At 38.5% G+C, this 25,245-nt stretch overlaps 1 protein-coding gene across 6 annotated transcripts in view; it reads left to right on the forward strand.

The window, feature by feature from the left end:
- Window positions 1-25,245, forward strand: part of AHI1 (Abelson helper integration site 1) — a 176,164-nt gene that overhangs the window by 138,367 nt on the left and 12,552 nt on the right. For 4 of the 6 annotated variants that reach the window (XM_031456381.2, XM_031456384.2, XM_010983664.3 and 1 more), the window contains 2 exons: window positions 170-270; window positions 21,349-21,398. In XM_031456381.2, coding sequence (XP_031312241.2) covers window positions 170-270; window positions 21,349-21,398 — 151 coding nt within the window. The remainder of the gene's footprint in view (window positions 1-169; window positions 271-21,348; window positions 21,399-25,245) is intronic. The other 2 variants (XM_031456383.2, XR_004138351.2) reach the window with 2 other exon arrangements.

Below are 25,245 nucleotides of genomic sequence, written 5' to 3' on the forward strand. Positions count from 1 at the left end.
ATGTGTAAGACTACAAATCGCCTTAACGATAAGTGCTGGGTAGCTTATTATACACCAAGGAAGTGCATATCAGTGTCTCTGGTTTCATACCTGCCCCCCTCCAGTGTTGTGTTTCCACGTGGGACAGTGCTCCTCAGTTTGATGACTGGAATTCTCTGTTCAATTCCAGCACTCTATCAAGAACTGCCTCCAGAGGTAAAGGAGCGGTCCCCTCCTTTAACTCCTAAGGAAAAAGCCAAAATGGAAAAAACTTTTCCGGCTCCTCAAAAGGTAAGGGTTTTCAAGAATATATATTACATATACTTTGATTTTCACTCTTTCTGGATAAAATATTACTTTATTTTTCATGCTTATATCCTTCATTGTTTACATTGTTTCTTTTAATACTGGCACCAACATTTATAATATATAAGGCAAATATTATTATAGCCATTTTCCAGATAAGGAAACTGAGGAGGCTCAGAGAGATTAAAGTAGATCCCCAGCCTCAGCCCAAGTGTTGGGACGAGAACCCAAAGTGGAACTTGGTGACTTTAAGTGTGACACTGTTTCTCCTCTACATATGTTTCTGTAGCTGTGAGACTGACCCCATCATCAGCCCCACCTGAGGGGTACATGTTTCTACTAAAAATCACTGGAGCCCACAGAATAAAGATGCTTTATCTTCCTGGAGCATTCGTCTCACTTGCTAGTTATTTTAAAAATTTTCAGGTTAAAATAAATATGGATATATTAGCAGCCAGAGAAATGTCATGTTTTTTCAGCTGTGCCATCAGCTCCCTCAGGGATATCAATGTTCTGATGTTGGTAGTGTTTTGGCAGAAAAGTTTAATAGGCACTGTGCCATCATATATAGGACTTATAATGTATTATGTGACATCAGCGCTTGCCTTAGACCGAGTAACTTCGCTTCTGTATGAGTCCATGAACTGGCTGGCATATATATACATTTTTTTAAACAAACACCATGCCATGATGGAGTTTTTGATAGCTGAGCCTGTCATGTATCGTTCAGCCATTCAGCCTGTGTTTGTTGAGTGCTTCCTTGGTATGAGTCTCACTGAGACAAGATCGAATGGGCAAGACACTTGAGGAGCCTACAGACTGGTGGGTGAGACACCTGCCAGCAGGCAATTCCAGCAGACTCTGGTAGGAACTGAAAGGAAAATCTGTGCAGGATGCTTTGGGCTCCGACAGGAAGAAACCCTCTACATCTGCCCTGGGGGGTCCAGGAAGAGTTCCCAGAGGAGGTCAGGCTTCAGCCGAGGCTTACAGGGTGGAAAAGTATGTGCTAGGTAGATGATCTTAGGAAAAAAATTCTAGCAGAGGGAATAATTTGAGTAAGGCATGGTATGGAATGGTTGTGTTTGGGGAACACAGGGTCTGTTGGAGAGAAGAACAGGAGAAATGGGGGAGCAGGCCTGGTGTACTCTGCGAAGGTGCTTAGATGGTATCCTTCAGACAGAGAGGAGCCCCTGGAGAAGGTAATTCAGGGGGTGACAGGTACAGCTTTCCAGGATAAAAGTACCGTTCCGGTGGCAGCATAGCACTTGGGTTAGAGACAGCTGAGGCCTGGGACAGGGAAATTGGTTAGGAATCTAGATTTTAAAAGTATAAAATCCTGAAGTAGTAGGGTTGGGGGGGGGCAGTCATAAGGTATAATTGACAGGATTTTATGATTGATGGGATGTGATTAGTGAAGTTGGAATGTAGAATTGTGCCAAAGGTCCTGGCTTATTATACAACTGAATGGATAGTGGTATCACAGAAATAATAAAAGAATAAGGAAGATTTGGGGAAATAGAGACAAGGAATGGTGGGAGCGGGATGTGATGAGTTGTTTTAGATACCTTGATTTGTCAGTAGTGTCTGCAGTGCTCCCAGGTAGAAATACTCCCCAGGGAGCTAGGAATGCAGGATTGGAATTTGAGGGAAGAGCTTCACAGTAAAATGGAGAGGAGTTAGTGTATCCATGTATTATAGCAGGAGAGTTGAAACTTGTAATGAAGGAGGCAGCACAGGAGAAAAGGGTTCTGAGAGGAGGTGGCCAAGGACAGAATCCGGTTGACCATGAACTAGTACTTAAGGGACAGTCAGATAGAGAGAAGAAAATTAAGAAAGAGTAATCAAAGGAGAAGGAAAGAACCAGAAAACAAAACAAAGCAAACAAAAAGCAAATGGCCTGGAAGCTAGGGAAAAAGAAAAGTTCAAGGAGGGTACAGTCAAGAGTGTCAGAAACAGCCAATCAGTTTGGTTGTCTAAGCATTTGCCTGGCAGGAGGACCCTGGCCCCTCTGCACTGGAGTCAGGGATGGTACTAATATGACAAGGATTGAAGAGCAGAATGGGCCTCAGCAAGTGAACTCGTGGAAGCCATTCCCAGAGCCTCACTCAAAGGAAAAAACAAGTCAAGCAGTGGCTGGAGACCTAGCTCTAGGAATGACTTTTTAAACACTGGAATGACGTACAGAATTATACACTAAGGAATCAAAACCAGTGGACAGGTTCAGGCTGAAGATAGATTAAGAAAGCAGACACGGACCTTGGAGGAAGCAGGAGGTTTTTCTGGGAAAGACAGGTTGATAGACTAGTCTTGGCTTAGAGCCAGGGTTCTCCACTGAGGGTGATGATTCTGCCTCCCAGGAGACATCTGACAATGCCTGGAGATATTTTTGAAGACATCTGCAAGGCAAGGGGTACTAATGGCATCTAGTGGGTAGAGGTCACAGATGTTGCTAAACATTCTAGAAGGCACAGGATAGCTCCATTCAACAAAGGACTGGATCATCTGGCTGTGCTGAGCTTAGTGCATTACCCCTCCGAACAGATAAAGATGCAGGTAAGCTTAAAGCATGGAAGCCTAGAAAATAAGGCTGTTTCCATGTTCTCCAAAACAGAAAGGAAGGCCCACTTCAAATGTGAGGGTCGGAGGAGTGAAGTAGGAAGAAGAGTAGTGGAGGTGAGAATACCTGTGAGGATAGCAGGAGCTCACTGGGGACAGGTGAAGAGATTCCTGAGCAGTTCTGGGAACTGCTGTTTGGACACCATAAAAATCCAGGTGGCGTCATTCTGTGCAGTTGGATTTTTTCGTCAGTGGGGCTCAGCCTCTAGGGCGTAGCAGTGGTGAGGACAGATCTGGTTTGATGCACCGCTGGAGTTGTTGTGGGTGTGACAGAGGACAAAAGGCTAAGAAACTTGATAGCATTGGTCAGAGAGGCCCTAGAGTGACACACCAAGGAGGATCAGCCCAATTGGAAAGGACGGGAATCAGGGGAGGACCGGTAGACTTAGAAAGCAAGGTTCTCTGCGAGGTTGCAGCAGACCACCCATGCCCCAGTGGCAGCATAGGGCCAAGCAAGTAAAGGGGTTAACAAGCTGGAACTGTGGCCTGTAAATACAAAAACTCTTTTGTTTAGTTGCTGTATCAGATGTCAGGCAGCTCAAGGTTATGATAAATTCACAGAGTTGTATAAGAGCTGAAGTGAAATCAAAGAACACGTTACTAGAATTGAGCTGGCCAAGGAGTTAGGACCCAGAGTACTGGGCGGATTGTCCTGTTGGACATTCAGATTCCGGGATGTTTGCAGGAGTTGGCATGAAGAGGACACGAATGATCCAGGAGCTGAAGTCCTTAATTCTTATGTTGGAGCAGATGTCTCAACCTTGGCTTCACATTGAAATCACCTGAGAACTTAAAAAAATAAATGCCTGTCCCCACACCCACAAATTGATTTAATAGGTCTGGAATGGAACCTTGGCATGGGTAGATTTCAGAAGCTTTCCTGGTGATTTTAATGTACAGCTAACATCGAGAACCATTGTGTCAGAGTGACCGCAAGGTCCAATGATAACAGCTCCAAAGATGAATAGAGGGTGTTGTAGCCACATGTCGAGGCACCCAAGGAGGAGTGCTTTGAAAGTATAGTAGCCTGAAATCAGCAGCAGAGAGCTAAGAGGAGGCCAGTGTGAACTCCAGCCCCCGTGGTTTGTAGCTGGGTTGTGTGTGAATGAACAGCTTAGGCTGCAAAGAACTGAAATAAAACCAATTCTTGGTAAAACTCAAATATAGCAAGGATTTATGGAGATGGTTGCCTCTAACAGTATGGGGAATACAAGGGATATAGCTGAAAGGCCTGGCAGGGAATTTGACTATGGGGCAAATGCCACATATGTAATAGTAAACATTGTTTGGAATTCACCAGATCTAAGAACTTAGAAGGATGTTAATATAAATTTACAACCTAAAGGTATATAATTCACTGGGAGCTTTTGCAACATTGGCATAGAGCCACCGTGAAAGTTAACAAGATTTATAGTCTATGTCAGGAGCTGTGTAAGATGCTATGAAAGACACAGCCCTTACTTGTACTGGCTTACTGGTATTCCCGACTGCATCATGATGACCTCTGAACCTGGAGTTACCTGACCCCCACCTTTGTTTGTTCCTGTCGAATAGCCTTGAGCTAATCCTGCTTCAGCCAGAGGAGATGCAAAGAACCCTGTCAGTATCTGATTTATGCCTCTTCCTGCTGCACCCGTGTTCCTGTGGATAAAGACTTCCCACTCCCTTCCACGACTCCCCAGTTCTCGCTGCCTGTGCCGCTCCTCTACCTAGAAGAACTCGCTGCATCAGAGTCTTAGTTTAGACTGTAATTGATTTTGTAATTTTCTGTGTCTTTGCTTTTCACAGACTGATCTCCATGCTTAAAATAGGTCTTTGTATTCCTATCCCAACCAACAATTCTTCACATACCCAACTTTACCCTCGAGGTCTGCTTCAGGCTATCCCACTGCTGCCCAAACTCTAATTCTAATAGATCTCAAAGAACTTGTAGATATGAAAGTAAAACATTTAAAAACATAAATTAGGTAAAGCAAGGGAGTTTCAGAGGATAAGAATGCATTTAGGCAAGGGAATAGAAAAGTCAGGGAGAAGATGGAGCTTGAATTGGGCTTTAAAGCTTAAGGTACATGGATTTCTTTTGTTAAAAAACATGATTTGATCGGCTTTATCTGAATCCATGTGTTGGAATAGAATCCTATGTATCTTTCCTGTTAGGAATGTACCATGGGCATAGTTAGACAATGGTTTACTTTCCTGGGGGAGAAGCTATAAAGAATGATCTACACTTCATGTGAGAAGTCCCTGAGGAACATTCGTGTTGTCCCAGGAAACCAAAGTGCGTTATGTGCACTCTGAGCCATGACGCCAACAGCCAGCCCTTGAGAAATATGTTAACTGGGCTTCCTTGGCACCTGGTGTAGTTCATTTCTTCAGTTTAGTCTCTTTATCAGAGTATGTATGGTTTGATTTTATCAAGATCCTGCCTTATAAACTTACCACAAAATCTACCAGATGTTTAATTTCATGTGCAAGTTTTATTTTTATTATCACCTATGAGATATGTTTAAAAAAAAAAGGAGAACATGAAAAGTGGTCTCTGATAAGTGACTAGAATTGGGGGAGGGTCCTAAGTTTGTCGGATTATAGAATTGGTGACATGGAAGGGACCTTAGAGGTCACCCCTGGTGCATCTAGTCAGCTCCTTCACTTTGTAGGTGAGGAAATGAAGATAGATCCAGAAAGGTTACAAGAGGTTCATTCAGAACAACACTCCTAGTAGGAGCTCGGGCTCCATGCTCTCAGGCCAGTGCCCTTTTCCCCCACTGCCTACTCTGCAGCAGCGGCAGACAGCCGTTACCTGCGCATCTAGCCACCTTGTCCGTCATGCTGCTTTCTCGCATCCCTGTTACATGTTTGTTTCATTGTACCTGTCTTCACGTGGAAGTCTTTAGAACTGTGTTCTCCATACTTTGTAAGGGAAAAAAAAAAAAAGAAAGAAACCTCCTCAGTAGTTTTCTTTTTTAAATAATTTCTATTCAAACTATAGAATAAGAAGTAAAATTATACCTTTTAATACCTTGGCAGCTGCTGAATCTTATAAGTTCTTCCAAGTGGAACACACCTGTTCTGTTGCTAAGTGTGCCAGGTACCTTCCCACTTTTCATCTGGTTCACTGAAATGTGAGTGGGTGAGGGCAGCATTTGGCTCTTCCACCGGAGGAGGAGAAGACCAATCTTGTTAGATACTGTCTGCAATTGGCCTGAGTCCCCAGATGAATTAACCTCTAGCACAGGCATATAGGAGAATAGTTTTCCTCAAGCTCATTCCAGAGCATTTTTATCACAGTGTGCTGTAAATTTGCATCTTATAGAAGGAAGAATATTGGTGCTATCAGGGAGAAAAGAAACTCAGAAGTTTTGGGGAAAAAAGTAGTGCTGACAACCTCTGTTTATTTGGGTTTATATCTTGAATCTTTTTTTTAAGGCTTTTTGCTTTTGCTAGCCTAAGCATTAACCTTTTTCATTTATTTATTTGGAGAGGAATTTATTCATTGTAAGTTGTTATTAAAATTCCTTTAAAATTTTTAAAAATTATCTTAAGGATTTATACTATAAAAGTAAATGAACTCAGCACTCATTTCTAAAGATAGTGTAAATGAAAAACAAAACTCTGTCCTGCTAATATTCATATTCACTCTTAACATTTTCTTGCATATCCTGTTAAAAATGTATTCTGCATATGTAAACATTCATGTCTTTGTTCATGTTCATTCTTTGCTTTGATGAAAATAGGATCATATTTAATATTTTTCTTTTCACCACTGTATCTTGTACATCTTTTTTATTTTAATTTTTTGAAGTATAGTTGGCACACCATATTATGTTAGTTTCAGGTGTGCAACATACTGATTTGACATTTAAATACATTATGAAATGATCACCACAGTAAGTCTAGTAACCATCTGTCACCATACAAAATTATTACGATGTTATTGACTATACTTCTTATGCTGTATATTACATCCCTGACTTATTTATTTTATGATTGGAAGTTTGTACCACATAATCCCCTTCAAATTTCTCCCAGCCCCCCAGCTCCTTTTCCTCTGGCGACTACCAGTTTATTCTCTGTATTTGTGAGTCTGGTTCTCTTTTGTTTGTTCATTTGTTTTGATTTTTAGATTCCACATGTAAGTGAAATCATAGGATATTTGTTTTTCTCTGCCTGGCTTACTTCACTTAACACAATACCCTCTAGATCCATCTGTGTTATCACAAATGGCAGGAACTGATTTTTATGGCTGAGTAATATTCCATTGTACATGTACCATATCTTTATCCGTTTGTCTATCAGTGGACACCTAGGTTGCTTCATATCTTGGCTATTCTGAATAATGCTGCAACAAACATAGCAGTGCATGTCTTTTCAAATTACTATTTTTGTTTTCTTTGGGTGAATAACCCAGAAGTGGAACTGCTGTATTATAGGTTAGTTCTAGTTTTAATTTTTTGAGGAACCTCCTTACTGTTTTCCATAGTGGCTGCACCAATTTACGTTGCCACCAACAGTGCACAAAGGTTTGCTTTTCTTCATACTTCTCTCCAATACTTGTCATTTGTTGTCTGTTTGATGATAGCCATTCTGACAGGTGTGAGGTGATACCTCATTGTGGTTTTAATTTGCATTTCCCTGATGATTACTGATGTTGAGCATCTTTTCACGTACCTGTTGGTCATATGTATGTCTTCTTTGGAAACATGTCTGTTAAGATCCTCTGCCCATTTTTCAGTTGGATTGTTTGTTTGATATTAGGTTGCATGAGTTCTTTATATATTTTGGGTATTAACCCCTTATTGGATATATCACTTGCAAATATCTCCTCCCACTCAGTAGGTTGGTTGCCTTTTCATTTTGTTGATGGTTTCCTTCTCTGTGCTAAGATTTTTTATCAAGATATAGTACCATTTGTTGATTTTTGGTTTTGTTGCCCTTGTCTGAGGAGACAGATCCAAAAAAATATGACTGAGACTCATGTCAGAGTGTTTACTGCCTGTGTTTTCGTCTAGAAGTTTTATGGTTTCAGTGCTTACATTTAAGTCTCTAATTCATTTTGAGTTTATTGTTGTATATATTGAATATCTATTCTTATTAGCACAGACAGTTTTGTTATTTTAATAGTTTCGAGATACTGAAATGCCAGTTATCTTTTGTTTGGTTCCTGAAATACCCAGGTTTTTTTTTTTTTCAATTTCTGAAAATGCTTGATTTTCTTTTTTTCTTTTCAATTTCTAAAAAAAATGAAACCATGGCAGAAGAGTACCGTCTACCATCAATAGACCTTTTGACATTAACACAACCAATTATGTTTTTGTATAAATATGAAGTGTATAGTAATAATTATGCATAGGAATGTTAGATTATTTCTGTGAATGTGGAGAAATTACTGTGATGTTTTATTTGTCTTTCTCTAAAATCTCATTAAATGAATAATAGTTATTGGTTTTTCTATTCCAAGATAGTTATTGAAATATCCATTATAGTTCTTCTCTTCATGTAAGAAAAGTATTTTAATTATTTTCAGCATTTTACTTAACATATACAGTCAGTGAGAGCAGGCTGGGTTAATTCAAAAAAGCTGGCTTCCAAACCAAACTGCGTACTCCAGTTATATTCAGGAACAGCTGTTTTCTTGTCTAGTCCAAAATAAGAACAGAGAACGCAAAAGCATCAGATAACACCATGGTAGTTCCTCTTCCAGCCAAACACATGCAACCAAATTTTACATTGGTAATTCTGTCAGCCTATCAGAAAAACAGTAGGCAATGAACAAGTTGCCCTGAATGTGCATGTATCTGCCTTAGTCTACAAAATACCTGATTTTCATTTACCCTCTTCATCCCAAAAGTAGACAGTTTATTAAAGCCTGGATTAATTGTGCACTATTTTCAGAAGCCACTTCATATAGAAAAAGCTTTTCCCATTTACTTCTTCTTGTACCAAGAGTGCATCTGAATTATTATTAATCGTAGGAATGACATGATTTTATTACTGTGTTAAAGTCCAACAACAAATTTGTAATAGACAGTGGTAGCAGATTTTCCAGCTACCTAAATTTGGTGTACACTAAATCATTACAATCTTAATTATTATTGCCTCCTTCCTAATGCTAAAGAGTAATATCAACTTATATCCTTTTTACTTTAGTCCATTCTGTTTATCAAATACAGTTGATTTAATCTCTAATTTATATTATATAGATAAAAATTAATATATTTGCTATGGATTTGCTATGAAATTTCAGGAATATTAGCATTTTCTTTCTTTATCTGAAGAAAACTAAGTCAAAATTTTAACTTATAAGTAGATTGAAACTTAAGTGCTTATTTGTGTGCCGTGAAGAACCTCAGTGCCGACAACACTGCTATGTATTTTCTTTTTCCCCATAACTTATTTCAATAATTTATACATATTTTGAGGAAAAAAGTGTAATTTTCATTTGGGAAATATCTTTTGGTCTAGAGAGGTACCATGTCCCACCGAGAAAGTGAGTGGGACCCGATGACGTGACAGCAGAGCCAGGGTCAGTCACCACACACCCACACATTCCACCCCTGACAGTAAAGCCCCCCAGAGTTCTACGTACAGGAAGTCTCAGAGCCTCCAGAATCCCTCCTGCCCCGAAAGGAACCCAGAAGGACTTGACTTTCTAAAAAGTATGGTAACCAGTTTTATACGCATTCTCCTTTCACACCACGGCCTCAGCCATTGTCCATGGCATGTGTGCCGAGTCTATGCCTTATCTCGTCCCCCCACAGCTGTGTCTCTTGCTACTTTGGGCAGTTCCCCTCTGTGTTTCTAGGACCCTCTTACCCTCCATAGAGTGAGACCCCACAGACTACTTGCCTTTTCACTTTCTCTCTCCTGGGAACAGGACCCAGATCATTTTGCCAGTGATTCTGAAATAAAGGGGCTGTGAAATAATCCCTCTGTACTCTCCATCCCAAAATGAGGTTTGGGAAATGTTTCATTTTCTTGAAGTCTTCCAAACTACCATTACTTAAAATGTATATAAAATAACATAAGGACACAGTTGTTTTCCAGTTTAGCAACCCACTGATAATTATTCACGTAGTTGAGTCTCTGACCCCATCCCCCATCACATCTCATTTTCCTGTACAAATCTTCTGAGAAAACTTGATTTAAAGATTAATATAAATTCTCAATAAAGATTTCATAATTGTTTCAGTAAACCATTAATACATGTTTGTAGAACTCCTTCATGACTCTGAGAAGGCAAACTTGGATTTTAATCTTTGAATGATGATGAGATATATAAAAGTATAAAATAAATGATGTACTGGATCAAACCAGTGTTCCCCTTGGCGCAGTACTCTCTCTGACAGTGACTCTAAGGGTTGTTCGCCAGAACAATACAATGTTTGTTCTTCATGATGTTATTTTCAAAAGTTAACCTAAATATCAGTAAGATCCCTCTTACAATCTATTACAAATCTGAAATGTGAAAGATGTTATTGAGAGAACTTCCCACCAATCATTCCTAGCCATAAATGGCCCTTTAGATAGTAGCAGAATTGATTATTATCAATCACCCTGTCTTCTGACTTGACAATCAGCAGGACCTTTTTTCAGAAGTTCTCTGATACCCTAACTCTGCTGTCCTCTTGTTTTGTCAAGCACTCCAGGGTTTCTCAACCCTGGCACTGCTGGCATTTGGGGCTAGATGGTTCTTTGTTTGGGGAAAACATGTGCATTGTAGGAAGTTTAGCAGCATCCCTGGCCTCTATCCACTGGATGCCTGAAGCACTAACCATCCCCCCCAGTTGTGACAATCAAAATGTCTTCTAGAATTGCCAGATTTCCCCTGGGGCGAAGGAGGTCTCAGTTACCCCACACCCACCCCAGAGCTGAGAACGCCTGCTCTATTTAATAGAAAAATATGTATAATATATAGTATTTTATACATATACATACATGGATATAAGTATGTCTTTCCTTAAATTATATATCTGCTTTTAAGATCTTGTGAAGGAAATTTTGTTTTTATTTTTCCATTACGTGCAAGTATATAAGTAGTGGTGTTAGAATTATGAATTATAGACTACCCTACCTAAAAACGACTTCACAAAAAGATGTATCCAGTTATGTGAGGCTCAATGTGATGAATCTATATAAAATGTCTTGAATAAATTTAGATATTTCTTGACTACCATGTATTTCCTTTGCTTAAGAAATTAACTAATGCTAATATTTACATAAACTATGGAGGATTAACTGCTGATGTTCTTACTGTTATTACGTAGCAGTCCCAATAATGTGGTCATAGCTGTCTCTGATTCTAACATGGCTCTCCTTCAATTGACATAAGAAGAGAAGAATCTTTTTTTATTTGAGTATCTTTTTTGTTCTCACAAACCACATGCACAGTGAAAGGTGTCTGAACATATTGGAACAGATTGGCTTGTATCTCTCGTTCACTAAACTTTTTTGTGCTTGATGAGTCTTTTCTTTCTTTTTACCCCGATTTCTTCTTCCCTGTTACTGTGGGTGTGTTTAAGCAGCAGCCTCTGACACACCGCTGTATCTCACACGGAGACAGAATGTTTTATCGACCCCCAAAGGTTGATGTCTCCCTTGTGAGGAAATGCTCTCGGTCCACGTCCTGCCAGCCTGCAGAGTCAACTGACTGGAAAGCAGTATCGTTCCCAAGATCACTGTAGAAAACACTCCTGGGCCAAGATCATGGAGGCTATGTTGCCCTGTCCTTAAATTCACTGGCAGGCATAGGTCTAAATTACATTTCAAATTGAATTTTTCCATATGAATAATCTTATTATCTGAGTCACATTTTTTATCACAACTTTTATAATTACTTCAAATGCCATGTATATTTAGTCTGCTATAACTGATATATGTGTACATGATAAATATCTTAAAACAAAAATGGTTTGTGCTTTAATATACATGGTTGAAGAAGACAACTAAAGAACAAATTTTAAAGCGACATACCAGTTTTGTTTAAACTAATATGAATATATATACATATGTATGCATACTGGGACAATGTAGAATAAGGAATCAGCCTTTTAGATTGGGCTGCAGAAAGGCCAGCTAGAACCTCCATTTGTTCAAAGGAATCCTTTTTTCTTCCATAATCTCGTAGCACATTGTTTGTCTTTTACCGCATTTATCACCTGCTACCTTAGTGCCAAGTTATGTATACATATATTTGCCCTTGCTAAATTATGAGCATGAGAGTTACTGTGTCTGTTTAATATTGTTTGTTGGGAGGGAAATCGAAGTTCTTAGTGGACAGCGTTGGTACAAATTGAGATTCGAATCAGAGGAAGGGAAGAAGGAGAAAGGAGACAGTAGAGGTCACAGCAGTCCCTGGCAACTAAGCAGTACTAAGTCTGCTTCAGACACACAAATCAAGAACTAGCCATAAACAGCAAGGTCCTACTGTATAGCACAGGGAACTATATCCAACATCTTGTAATAAACTATAATGGAAAAGAATATATATATGTGTATATATACACACACACACTTATATAATATATGTATATATGCATCTGAATCACTTTGCTATACACCAGGAACTAACACAACATTGTAAATCAATTATACTTCAATTTAAAAAGAAAGAAGAATTAGTCCTGAGGTCTCCTACCTTCACAAATTACTGGTTCGATATATGCGAGATTAATAGTTCTCAAACTGCTAGGCTTCAGAATCACTTTGGGCATTTGTGTAAAAATACCAGTGCCCAGACTCTACCCTAAACAAGCTAATCTTTGGGAGATACTCCTTTATATTTCTGAAAGCTCCTTTGTACGCAGAGTTACCGAATTTTGCTGGAGAATGTTCTTCTAACCTCATCAGAGGAATAATATATCTATGTCAGGCCCTTTGATCGCAGGGTATAACTTCCAGTGGACCTGACTGTGTAGCAGTCTATAAGCCATTACACATAGCCAGGTGAAACCAATGGGAGTCAACTTTCCAACATTCATATTCCCCTCAAAGTTCCCACCTTAGTACTTTACATATAGTATATTCTCAGTAAATGATTACAATTTTGATTGAGGCAGAGCTCCCAAAAAACTTCATAGATTTGTCAACGAATAAGGTTAGGAAATGTAGCAGCTAAGGACAGTAACTTAAAAATTTGGTGGATGCACAGAAACCATGACGAAAAATATAGTCAGTTCTTGTTATTTACAGTTGTTACGTTCTATGAAGTCACCATGAACACTGAATTAGTGAATTCTAAACCAATGCTCCCAGAGGAAATACACGATTAGGTTCCTGGGAGCCTGTGGTCACATTTTCATCAACTGATCAATACTTAACCTTGTTTTATGTGTGTTTCTGTTTAAAGACACTTTATTTAATATTGTTGGTTCATTAAAATTGAACTCATGCTCTGTAACCTGCACCTGAATGAAGCTTAACCAACACATGTATTTTATTTGTGAGGCACATCAGCTTCTTGCACTTAGTCACACAGGACAGCACTTCAACACTATGCTTAGGTACCATTTAAAAAAATTACCAACAAAAATGCACAGAAGTGCAAAAATACATGACACTAAATAGACCACAGAAAGGACACTTACTTACTGCATGAGAGCTGAAGTAGTAAGACGGAGCATTAGAAACATGCCAAAGCATTAGAAGGTTCTGAAGTTCCGACCTCAGCTGGAAATGTATGCATTGGGCAGCTCAGGTCTGTCCCCACTCTGCACCAGTGCACGTGTTCCACTAGGAAAACACCACACGCATTGATTTGGGGCTTACTAATAGAGTTTAGTGAGCAGGCGAATTTGCAAGTATGGACTCCACAAATAGGACTAGCTGCAGTTTGAAACTTTATTGAAAGTACATTGTGGTTTTATAAAACCTGTAAGTCTTTATAAAGATGAAGAAGGAAAAAGTCAGACATAGGAAATGGGATCAAAAGGAAAGATGTAACCTACTACTCCTAGCATGGCTCATGCGTATGACTTTTTTCTTCTGTCCCTTTCTTCCTCTTTGGATGAAAATAAAGGGGCTAAAAATTGTTTGAAGGCAAGGATTATGTCTCATTTAAAATTGAATTCCCAGCATCTTGCACAGAGCAGGTTTACAGTAAATGTTCATTGAATGAAGGAAGGATCAGGTAAACAAATAGGAGCAGCCATAATGAGGTATTTATTAATCTTCCAGACAGAGCTGACCCTGCTGCAGACCTCAGTGGTGGTGGCGTTGCACACGAGCGGATGGTCAGCAGTACACAGAGGGCCACGTGGACTTGATAAAACTGGCAGGTCTCCTTCAGTCTCTCCAGTTTCCTTCCCTCACCTCCCATCACTTGGGAATAGTTCAGTCTCGAAAGAGGCAGGAGATGACCCAGATGATTCTTATAGTTTGCAGAATTTTTTCTTTAAAAAAGAGGAAGGTGGCTAGCATGCTGATGTTTCCCACCTTGTTGGTTATCTGCCATCAGTTTTCTCTCTCCCTAAACCAGGTCACTTAGACCAGCAGGAAATAAATGCATGGAAGCAACAGTTACTTAGCATTTTGATGCCAGACACATACAGGGTACTTGGAGTGTGTGACTTGGCATACAGGTTTTACCAGTCCCCAGGCCTGGGGGTAAACCAGTTATCCATCTCTCTTACTTCCACTCTTCTATCATTGCTAAAGAAAAGTATGTAATTGTGGTGGTTGTCTCTGTGCTGTATTTCCGATTCCCAGTCTCAGTGAGGCCCGTGATCATCTTCTTGTTCTTCCCGACTCCTTACCCCATTCTATACAGTGTCTGGTCAAAATCAGGTCCACATTTCTCAGGCTCCTGACCTCTTAGTCAAGGCTGACTTTGTCTCCTTGCTTTCTTGAAGTTACTCAATGTTAATTCCCTCAACATCTCATCTGTACTTTCTATTTCTGTAACTTCACCTTCCTTCTCCAGCTGCTTTCAGGTCTCAAAGCCCTGCCCTCCTTTCTGTGTCTGACCTCTCCACTTGTATTTTTGGTTATTTTCCCCTCCCACATTCTTCTAGCCCTCACTCAGCTGGTGATCTCCATCCTCACTCCTCCACCCCTTTGGTGTCTTCATCGCCTGCTGTTTTTCCTGGCACTGTGGTAGAATGTTGTCTGGATGGTGTAATGGTGAGTTAAACAGAAATAGTCCCTCCACTTACAGAACTTACGGCCTAATGAGTGAAAGTAACTGTAATTAATGAGTCATCAAACTATATAAGCAGTGAAAGGACAGTGAAGGGAAGCTGTGAGGCCTTGTGGTAGGTAGTAGATGGGTTGGTTTTTATAAGGTATTGGGGGGGAGGGTAGTGCAGAGGAGGATCAGTTGAGGCATTAGAAACAGCTGGTGCAAAAGCCCTCAAGTGGCCAGAAATGCTCCTCAGAGAAACTGAAAAACCAGCTGGTCACAGGGGGACAAGACATGGGATAAAGCACGGGTTGGAGGGAGGAGCTCATTCCAGCAGATTACAGACCATGTAAATACTCCGTACCCCAGTGTTCTGGGTCATTAACACCATTGTCTCCGCTGTTTTCTTTCCTTAATGTTTGTAACAATGCACTTACCTCTCCTTTTTCTCTCTCATTCTTTGACTTTACCTGCTACTATAATACAAGCCTTCACCAAGATGTATATTGCATTTTTTTTGTTGTTTTTTTATTTTTCTCATAACATTTTTTTTTTCTGGATTATCCTCTTCCCCTATAATTTCAAATATTCCTTTGGTATTTCAGATATCTCAAATTTTACGTCTGTAACCCTGTCTCCTGTTCTGAATTGCCCAAGTGTATTTCTAACTGCCTACTAGAAATTTTCACATAGACATCATTCTGAGATATCTGGTCCAATATGCTCAAAACCAAGTCCATTTTTAAAAACCTGGCTTTTTTCTTCTATATTCCAGTGTGTTAATGGAATCGTCATCTACCTTCCTTTTTAGGGAGTTCTCTCTTGAAAAAATAGACAGTCAGACATCAGATATTTTTACAGCATAATAGTCTTAGTGTTTTGATAGAGTTCTACATGAAATGCAGGAGAGCAGATAGAAACATCCCCTGACCTAAGATTAATGAGGTCAGGAAAGGCTTTCCAGAAGGGTTGATTCCCAAATTGAGTTTTATGGGAGGAAGTGCATTCCGGACAGACTGAACAGATCAGCATGGCACCCGGGCCAGCCTGAGTATTTCATCATGGCTGTAGTCTAGGATGCAAAGTTAAAGACAGAAAGAGCTGAGCCTGAACAAGGGGACAGGATCAGGAAGATCCTTGTATGGCATGTTAAGGAGCTGGATTTTGTCCTGAAGATAGTAAGGAACCACTGAAGGATTTAAAGCATGGAGGATGACATGATCAAATCAGTTGTTTCAAAAGCTCATTCTAGAAGCTCTGAGAAGACAAGAAAAAAAGCAGTTCTAAAGGAAATAAGACCAGGAGAGGCTGTTGTAGTAATCCACACCAAACATAAAGAGACAGTAGGGTTTGGTGACTAAATCCATATGCAGGAAAACGAGAAATCTAGGTTTCTAATGTGAACATCTTGGTGTGTAAGAATAGAAGGGGAATTTCAGTCTGAGACTCGATGTCTGTAGTACCTGCAGTAGCCAATGTAGACCTCACGGACATCTATGGGACTCGGGAGAGATTTGCTGAAAACTCGGACTTGCAAGGCAGTTCTGATGAAAATGTTTGGCTCCAAGTGCATCTGCAGAAAAACTGTTGTATTTACAAGATTTACTGAAAACTGACAATTGCCAGGTCATTGTCTGCGTTCAGGGTATTGCTTTGGAAGTCATCCATACTGGTCGAATCCATGGGAGCAGAGGAGTGTGCAGAATGAAAAGGACAGAGGGTAGAAGGCATTAAGTAAGGGTGCAAGTTTTTTTAAAGAGTAGGGGGGGAGGAGCTTCAAGAGGAGATGGCTACGAAACAGTCCCCTGCCTCTGCCTACGGCAGTCTCCATTCTCCCGTTCTTCAGTCTTTACTGCACCATTTACCTCCTCCTGGAGCTGCCTTTCTAAAATGGAAATCAGCTCATGAGATTTACCAGCTCATCTTAGTTGGTGCCTCATTTGTCTTTAAAGTCCAAATCTCATAAGTAATCTAGCTCTCATCCCTCAAAAAATTGAATAGCAGTTCTGACCTACTTTTCCTCATCTTCCAAAACACCCTCCTAAGTATGCTGCCCTGCAGACACAAAACCTCAAACCTTTGCTTACCCTGTTTTCTCCAGCTGTATAGTTTTTGTGCTACTCCTGTTATCAGAACTTCAGTCTATCCCTTAAGATAGCTGAATGCTCCCTCTTCTGTGAATCCTTGTCAAAAGCCTCCAGTTACAATTCAAGGCTTCTGTTCTTTTATATATGCACATTTTTTTTAACTTTATCACAATGTGTATCTCCCTCTGCCTTATTGGTTGTATCCATGCCTTTTCCCATTAGAGTCTAAGCTCTTAGAGCCCACTTATCTTTGTATCCCTAGGTACCCAGCACCGTGCCTCGCCTCCAGAGTGGTGTTCCCTAAGTATTTGTTGTTACTGTTTTTAATTGGCACAGTTAGTATCTGAAACTGCATATCATGAATCAAGATGAAGACCTTCACTTTTTGTTTTAATATACTTCTAGAAACTGCATCTTTTTGTGGGGAAGGGGATAATTAGTTTTTTATTTATTTATGTTAATGGCGGTGCTGGGGATTGAACCCAGGACCTCCTGCATGCTAAGCATGCACTCTACCACTGAACTATACCCTCCTCCTTTAGAAACTACATCTTAATACAGAGGAATCATTTGTCCTTAAGGAAAAGCATAATTGAAGGATTTAGCATCAAATGCAACTCACATAATAATAGGTTCTAAAATCAAAGAATCAACCCCAAACTGATAGGAATATTTTAAGTCATAAAATTATGCTCCTGAAAACAAAATCTTAGCAATAAAGAAAACCTGAAAGAGCTTGTCTAGTCCAGCAGTTTGTAAAATCTCCTCTGTAGAGCCCTAGTCTTCAGTGCTCTGGGGGATAGGGCTGGAGGGGCAAGGTGTTTGCCAGGCCACCAAACCTCACTTCACCTACAGAAATTTTACTTTTAAGTGTTTGTATGTGAGGCTTTCAAACAAAACTGTATTGAAAAACAGTTTCGCTGTTAACTCAGTTTAAACAGGATTCAGGCTACTTCTGAAATCTCGGTGACTCTGGGCCTCCATTTCCTCATCTGTAAAATACGAGCATGGTGCTGTGATAGTTCATGCTTTTATTCTGAGCACCTCCTGTCCATTTTCAAGTGAGAAACACCCCAAGAGAAGTTGAGTGGCTTACTCAGTCCACATAAAGAGTTAATGACAGAACCAAGATTAAAATTTAACCAACAGCTCTGGTTGTTGGGTTGGTTCTCTCTTTTAAAAAAATTTCTACAAAGTGGGTATGAAAAAAATTACAGATATTAATTCTTTGGAAAAGGTAGATATCAGGAGGTATATAAATAGCATGTAAAAACAGAGCTATACTGTATCTGAAGTTTGCCTTATTTAAAGCTGGTGTGCTAGCTACAACAAACGTTGATCACATTTACCTAATTTTACATTCATTCTTCAAGTTTATAGAAATATTTGGGTGAGTTGTTTGCATGGCCCATTTCTCTTTTACAAAGTTATTTATGAGTTGTTTCTTCTTGGTAAATCTCCATGTAATGAGTAGAGGCCCTGAAAATCACTCCACTAATCATTCCTCTCATGTTTGTCTCACTGCATCTGAATTTAAAAGCATCATTCCAAAGTTGTGAGGGTTTGGGAAGCAGGAGTCTCTACCTTCTTATCCTTTCATTCATCTCCTTTGCTTTGCTCATCTTCCTCTCTTCATCCCCTCCTCTCCAAATCAAGGGTATCCGTGAAGAGGAAACGAAGTCACAAAACAGCTGTCCGAGAGGAGTGTGTGGACAGGAGGGAAAGAAGGGCAGCCATGCTCCTTGGCCTTGATGGTGGGGGGTGCTCATGGGCTGATTGTCTCATAGCCTTGGGGGCTTTTTTGTTTAAAGATAAAGTGAAACCAAACAGCTCACAGAGACACCTCCTTCTTCCCCCTCCTTCTGCCTCCATGAGTAACTACCCATATGGCGTGCTGCTGCTGAGACCAAGGAATGAGTGAGTAAAGGTGTTTAGAAGTGAAGTATTGGTCCTGATTAAATAAGTGTCCTTTTACAAATAAGTGTTAAGACTTTGTCATGTGACTCCCAGATTAATTTGTGATTGACAGGATTCAAACACAGGGTAAGCCAACCTTGCATCATGAAAAAGGACTTGGATATACCCATAACAGTAATGGAGTAACACAGTAGGAAAGATGTCAGGGACAGTGTTTAATCTACTTAAGCTCAATTTTCTGAGAGCATCACAGCACCCATTTCACATGAAAAGACTACTGAAAGCAGGTTTGGTAAGACCTGCATGTGGCAATACGTTGTTACTTATTTGTCGGGGTCACAACAAACAAGGAGAAGTAGCACTGACTTAACAGAGATGTATAATTCAGTCTGATGTCTCTTCTCTCAGCCTCTGGAGTAGGCTCAAATCTGATTAGAGCCATTATGTTGGTTTTTTTTTTTCTTAATCCAGTTGTTTTGAAACATTCCACATACAGTCGGCCTTCCTTATCTGTGGGTTCCACATCTGAAGAGTCAACCAACCATGGATCAAAATTATTCAGAAAAAAAAAAAATTCCAGGAAGTTCTAAAAAGCAAGACTTGAATTTGCCATGCTGGCAACTATTTACATAGCATTTACATTGTATTTACAACTATTTTCATAGCATTTACATCATATTAGGAATTATAAGTAATCTAGAGATGATTTAGAGTATACAGGAGGTTGTTAGGTCATATGCAAATACTACACTATTTTATATAAGGTACTTTAGCATCTGCAGATTTTGGTATCTGTAAGGGCGGGAGTGTCCTGGAACCAATCCCCCTCAGATAAGAGGGAGGACTGTATATACATATGTTAAGATGTTGGTCTTGCCTTGGGCAAAGAGAGAGAAGTAATGCTTACACCATGTTAAAAAAAAAAACTTACCTATAATTTGATTGCTCTGTTCAGAATTTATTTCATAAATCTAGGGGAAAACAGAAGAAATTTGGTTATAACTGATGCTTTCTGAGAGGTTTTGATGGTTTTCTTTACTTCTTGTTCTATTGAGTTGAGGGCAGGTAGACTATTCTGCAAGATGAATTAGCCCTTGAATTTAAGTTTTCCACGTGTTTATACTTTTTTTCCCGAAACACATTTTAACTGAGTCAGATCATCTTCACTGGTGGAGAAGAATCAAGAATTGTTCTTTCTTTGAATTGGATCACTTACTACAACATCCACCTTTCACCACTATGTCTTCTTGTTATTTAACTCTTGTTTTTATCATATGCTTGATTTAAAGCTGCATAGCTAGCAATAATATCACATAACTACAGTCCAGAAAATGACAAAACCCTCTTGAAATCTTTATAAGAAAAGTTATACTTGTTTGAAGATACTCAGTGCCAAATCTTGCTGAAATCTGATTATGAAGGAGGAAATCTAAAAAAGCAAAAACAAACTTCAGTAGAGATAAGACTGGCAAAGCAGTAGTTACTCAACTCAAGACTGAAAGAGAAAGTTGTCCTCCTCTTCTTTCATTTCACTTTGGGTATTTTTGTTTTCTGAAGTTTAAAAAATTTAATTAGGTGAATATGGTATAATCTCTTTCATTTGTATGCAATTCAAGACTTTAACATATTAGCAGTTTATATTTTCTGTGTGAATTTTAAGTAGATCCTTTCCATAGCATGTAATTATCTCTAAAAACATTTGCAAGACTATTTTATAGCAAGATTGAGTTGATTTCTAAAATACTGTCCCGTATCAAGCACTATTTTTCCACAGTATGCTTTCATTTGGAATTAATGTTCAAACTGTTGAGAAACCATCTAACACTCAGATATCATCAGGCACCACAGAAAGCACTTATTTGATTTCCTCATGGAGGTGCTGTTAATAAAGCAGATATACTGAACAAATTTTGTAGTAGATTTAAAGAGCTTTCAGATTCAAAATTTTACATACAGTTCAGTGAGTATCTCTATGAAAACAGAGTATGCTGAAAAGATTATAAAGGAAAGTTGCAATGCTGAAAGATAAATTTAGAATTTAAGTAATATGACATAGTATTACTAAACTAATTTAGGCCAATTCACAACCAACTCTTCGCCACACACCTAAAAGCTGACTCTATTTGCAAAGAGTGCATAATGGATCTGGAGCGCTGTTTCCTTGCCTTCTCATAGGAGTGAATGAATGCATTATGCTCATAGACACGTATGTTCTGCACGGGCATGCTCTCTCCTCACTCAGCCAGTTGGTGGGTTTTCAGCATGTGAATATTGCCCGTGTTGTCTTCTGAGGTTTGTGACTTACTCTCTGTTCTTCTTCTTTCACAGCAGTCAGTCAGGTCCCAGGATTTCAGACTGGGCTCAGAGTCTGTGACACAGTAAGCAGCTTTCCCTCCTAAATAATTTCGATGATAAATAGTGGTGGTGGTGGTGGTTGTTGTTGTTGTTGTTGTTGTTGTTGTTGTTCGTGATGTTGGTGTTTTAAGGACGGTTTCTCCATTTCCCTCTTCATAACACCACACTACAAGTTAAATTTTGGATAATTGATTTCTAAAAGAGTTTAGATCATTTAAGGAAAATATTTTAACGATTAGACTTTGAGAATATGTATTGCAAAGTTATAAGAAATAGTACTAAATAAAATATCATGCTGAGGTATTGTTTTGTGGACCATTCTGTCATTTATTTTGTTTGAATAACATTTTGAAATGACATTAACTGAAAACAAGTAGACAATGTGGCCAAAGAAATTATGAAATGCCTATTTTGAGGCATTAAAGAAAAAAAGCTAATACCCAGAAAATTATCGTTATATATATTTTTACAAATGCTTAGTGTATTTGAGCAATTTTTGAGGTGTTAATTTTAAAATATCTCTAGAAAGTTTTTGTATTTTTATTTGGTACTTGCTTAATACATAAATAGAAAAATCCCTCTTTTACCTCAGGGAAAAAAAAAAATCAAAAGCCTTCCCAAAATACTTTCCAATTTTTATCTTTGCAGATCATTTTATACCTAATTTTAAGCCCAAACTTCATATTCACACATGACTAGCCAACTATCACATGCGTGTAACAACCTTCTTAGGTATCTGTCGTGCCCTCCCATCCACCTCCACTGTCCCTGTGTCTAGGTACATGCTTACACGTGCACACAGCTAATCCCTACTGACTGTCCTTCAGGAAAATATTTGTTCAAGTTGACCTTACTCTAGACTTTGACATTTTGAAGAATGTTTCTTCCAGTTCAGAAATTCTGATTAAAATGACAGTCTAATTTACAGGAATTATCAAATAAAACCATACATTATTTCCCAAGATAATCTTTCATTCTACAGATGAAAGACAAACAGAATTTTTAAATGGTATTTTAAAAGAGTCACAGAATCATGACCTTGAAGATACCTTAGAAATTCTATATGCTTTTTGTTCTGCAGTCAGGAAAACTAAGGGGAAAAGCCTTGTGCACATTTCACAGGGCACGTTTATGTTAGCACTTGAACTAAAAGCAAGACCTAAATCTTCAGATCCCCAGACGTCTGGGGTGTGTGTTTGTTTTTTGTACTATGTTCAGTGTTATTAGTCTCCTTGGTAAGATCCCATTTTGTTGTAGATTTAAAAATCTTTCTTTTTGAGAGAGAAAAATCTACTGAAGATTATATAATTATGTATAGCCCTGTATCACTTCAGAGTGCAGTCATTCACATTATCTCACCATTTCCCTGCAGACCAGCATTCTAACCCCTCTTTTACATGTGGAGAAACAAGATCTGAGAGATAGTGAGAGGCAGACCCAGTACCAGAACACAAATCCCCAGTTTCCTAATCTGCTCTTCCCATGCCTTCTCTCTGCTGTCATATGATGCAAACACACATCTCAGGTCTTGCAGGTTTTTGTTTTTGCTTTTGTTATATCTGCCAGGTATGTTTTCAGTCCCAGTCGCCAAACAATTAAAATTTGACGTAATAGTTGATAATATAATAACCAACTCTGAGGAGTGTATGTATACTCAAAGACAGATTACACATATAAAAAAATACATGGGATCAGTGAGGACAAACTCTTGTTTCAACAACCAAATTTTATATGACCATGTTTCAACAACCATATTTTATACAAATGGGAGCAGCTCTCTCTTTGAACATGTTTTATAAGATTTTTTTACAATTTCTACGTAACATGTGAGTGAAAGACTCTGTAGTCAGTCTGACTGCATTGGATGCCTATTTTCAGATGACACAGAGATCCATGCAACACTCTCCAGGTTAAAATTCAAGAAAGCCTCACAAAATATTCCAGCTTCTGAAGCCTGTCAGGTTAGCTTGGCTTCTTTTTTTTGAACACAGAGCACTTAAGAAGCTTCTGAAACTAAATTTTCATGAGAAGTTCAGATATGTCTAAATGCTTGAGTTCATCTAAAGCCTTTGGGTTTTCCCTACACTCATAATTTCTTAGAAGTAAGGATGAATTAAGATATATTTCTCATGACTTAAAAACTGTAGGCGAGTTGAAGGTGGAAATACTACAGCCCAGTATGTACAAAGAAGTCATTTCTTTTATTTCTCTCATTTGCTTAAATGAGCCCATTGTACCCAAGTAAATCAACAGAGGCAATTTTTTGTTTGTTACTTTGCAGCCCTGCCATTCAGTTTCTAACATCTTCTTATTAGTTGGTTGACCGAAATATATAAATGAGCCACATAGGACTGCCTCTCACCATTTTCCGCTTGAATTTTGTGCCTCGTTTACTCTTTTTATTTATTTTTTTAAGAAATATCAGTCACTTCTGTGCAAACATTTTAGTAAAGCTACATTCTTTTTTTAAGATATGAAGAACCAACATTTTTAGGTTGATTTAAAGACATTTGCTTGAAAGTCTAAAACTTACTTTTTGTGTCTCATGCCCCTACGATGGTATTATCTGCTACCCAAGTCAGAGCTTGTAATGAAGCTTCTAAAATATGTTATAACCCTTAAATAGTATTACTGATCCTTAGTTACTAATATATTTTATCTTGAGTTTGTTGGTTTTTTTGAAAAAACAGAGTGCTTTATTTCATTAACTTCTTTAGCCAGGGAGAAGTTAATTCAGATGGTCAATTAGATTAAAGCCCTTTATTTAAGAACACTCAAATGTGAACTAAATGAATGAATGAAATCTCTTCTTAATATAGTGCAGCCATAAGAGTTAATTCCAAGTATCCAATCTCTCCTCCACTATATATTTTTTCCATTTTTATAATCCTATTCCAGACTCCTTCAGTTTCTTCTCTTCATGAGAAGGAAGTAGTTCATCTTTTTTCCTTAAAATACCCTACTACTTGCAACTTTTTTTTCTGGATTTTAATTTCTTTTATTTTTATCTTTTTAAAATTTCTTTTATTTTTATCAGTCAGTTTACAATGTTGTGTCAATTTCTGATGTACAGCGCACAATGCTTCAGTCATACGTGAATATACATATATTCATTTTCATATTCTTTTCACCATAAGCTTCTACAAGATATTGAATATAGTTCTCTGTGCTATACAGTATAAACTTGTTTATCTATTTTATGTATACCAGTTAGTACCTGCACATCTCGAACTCCCATTTTACCCCTTCTTACCTTCTTCCCCACTGGTAACCATAAGTTTGTTTTCTATGTCTATGAGTCTGTTTCTGTTTTGTAAATAATTTTTTTGTTTTAGATTCTTGCAACTTTTTTCAAAGGTCTTACTTTGATTGTTCATTTGAAAAATGAAAGCCTTTTTTCTCATCCTTCCACCCCCTACCCTTTCTGAAATCAAAACCATCCATTATCGGTTATGTGACATCGTGCTGTTCTTTATATATTTTAAATATGTTCTTTATCAGATACATGATTTGTGGTATTTTCTCCCAGTCTCTTATGCCTTTTCATTCTTTAAACAGTAGCTTTAGAGAAGGAAACTTTTTTGATTTTGATGAAGTCTAGTTCCTCAATTTTTTCCTTTTTTAAATCATGCTTTAGTATAGTATCTAAGAAACCTTGCTCCAAAGTCACAAAGGTTTTCTCCTGTGTTTTCCTGTAAAAGTTTAATACAGTTGGTTTTATTTTTTGTTGTTATTAGGTTTATTTATTTATTTTGTAATGGAGATACAGGAGATTGAACCCAGGACCTCACGCTTGCGAAGCATGCATTCTACCACTAAGCTGTACACTCCCCCGCTTAATTCAGTTGGTTTTTAAATTTAAGTCTGTGA

This window comes from Camelus dromedarius, chromosome 6 (genome assembly GCF_036321535.1).
Source record: "Camelus dromedarius isolate mCamDro1 chromosome 6, mCamDro1.pat, whole genome shotgun sequence".
In the NCBI taxonomy this organism is placed as follows: Eukaryota; Metazoa; Chordata; class Mammalia; order Artiodactyla; family Camelidae; genus Camelus; species Camelus dromedarius.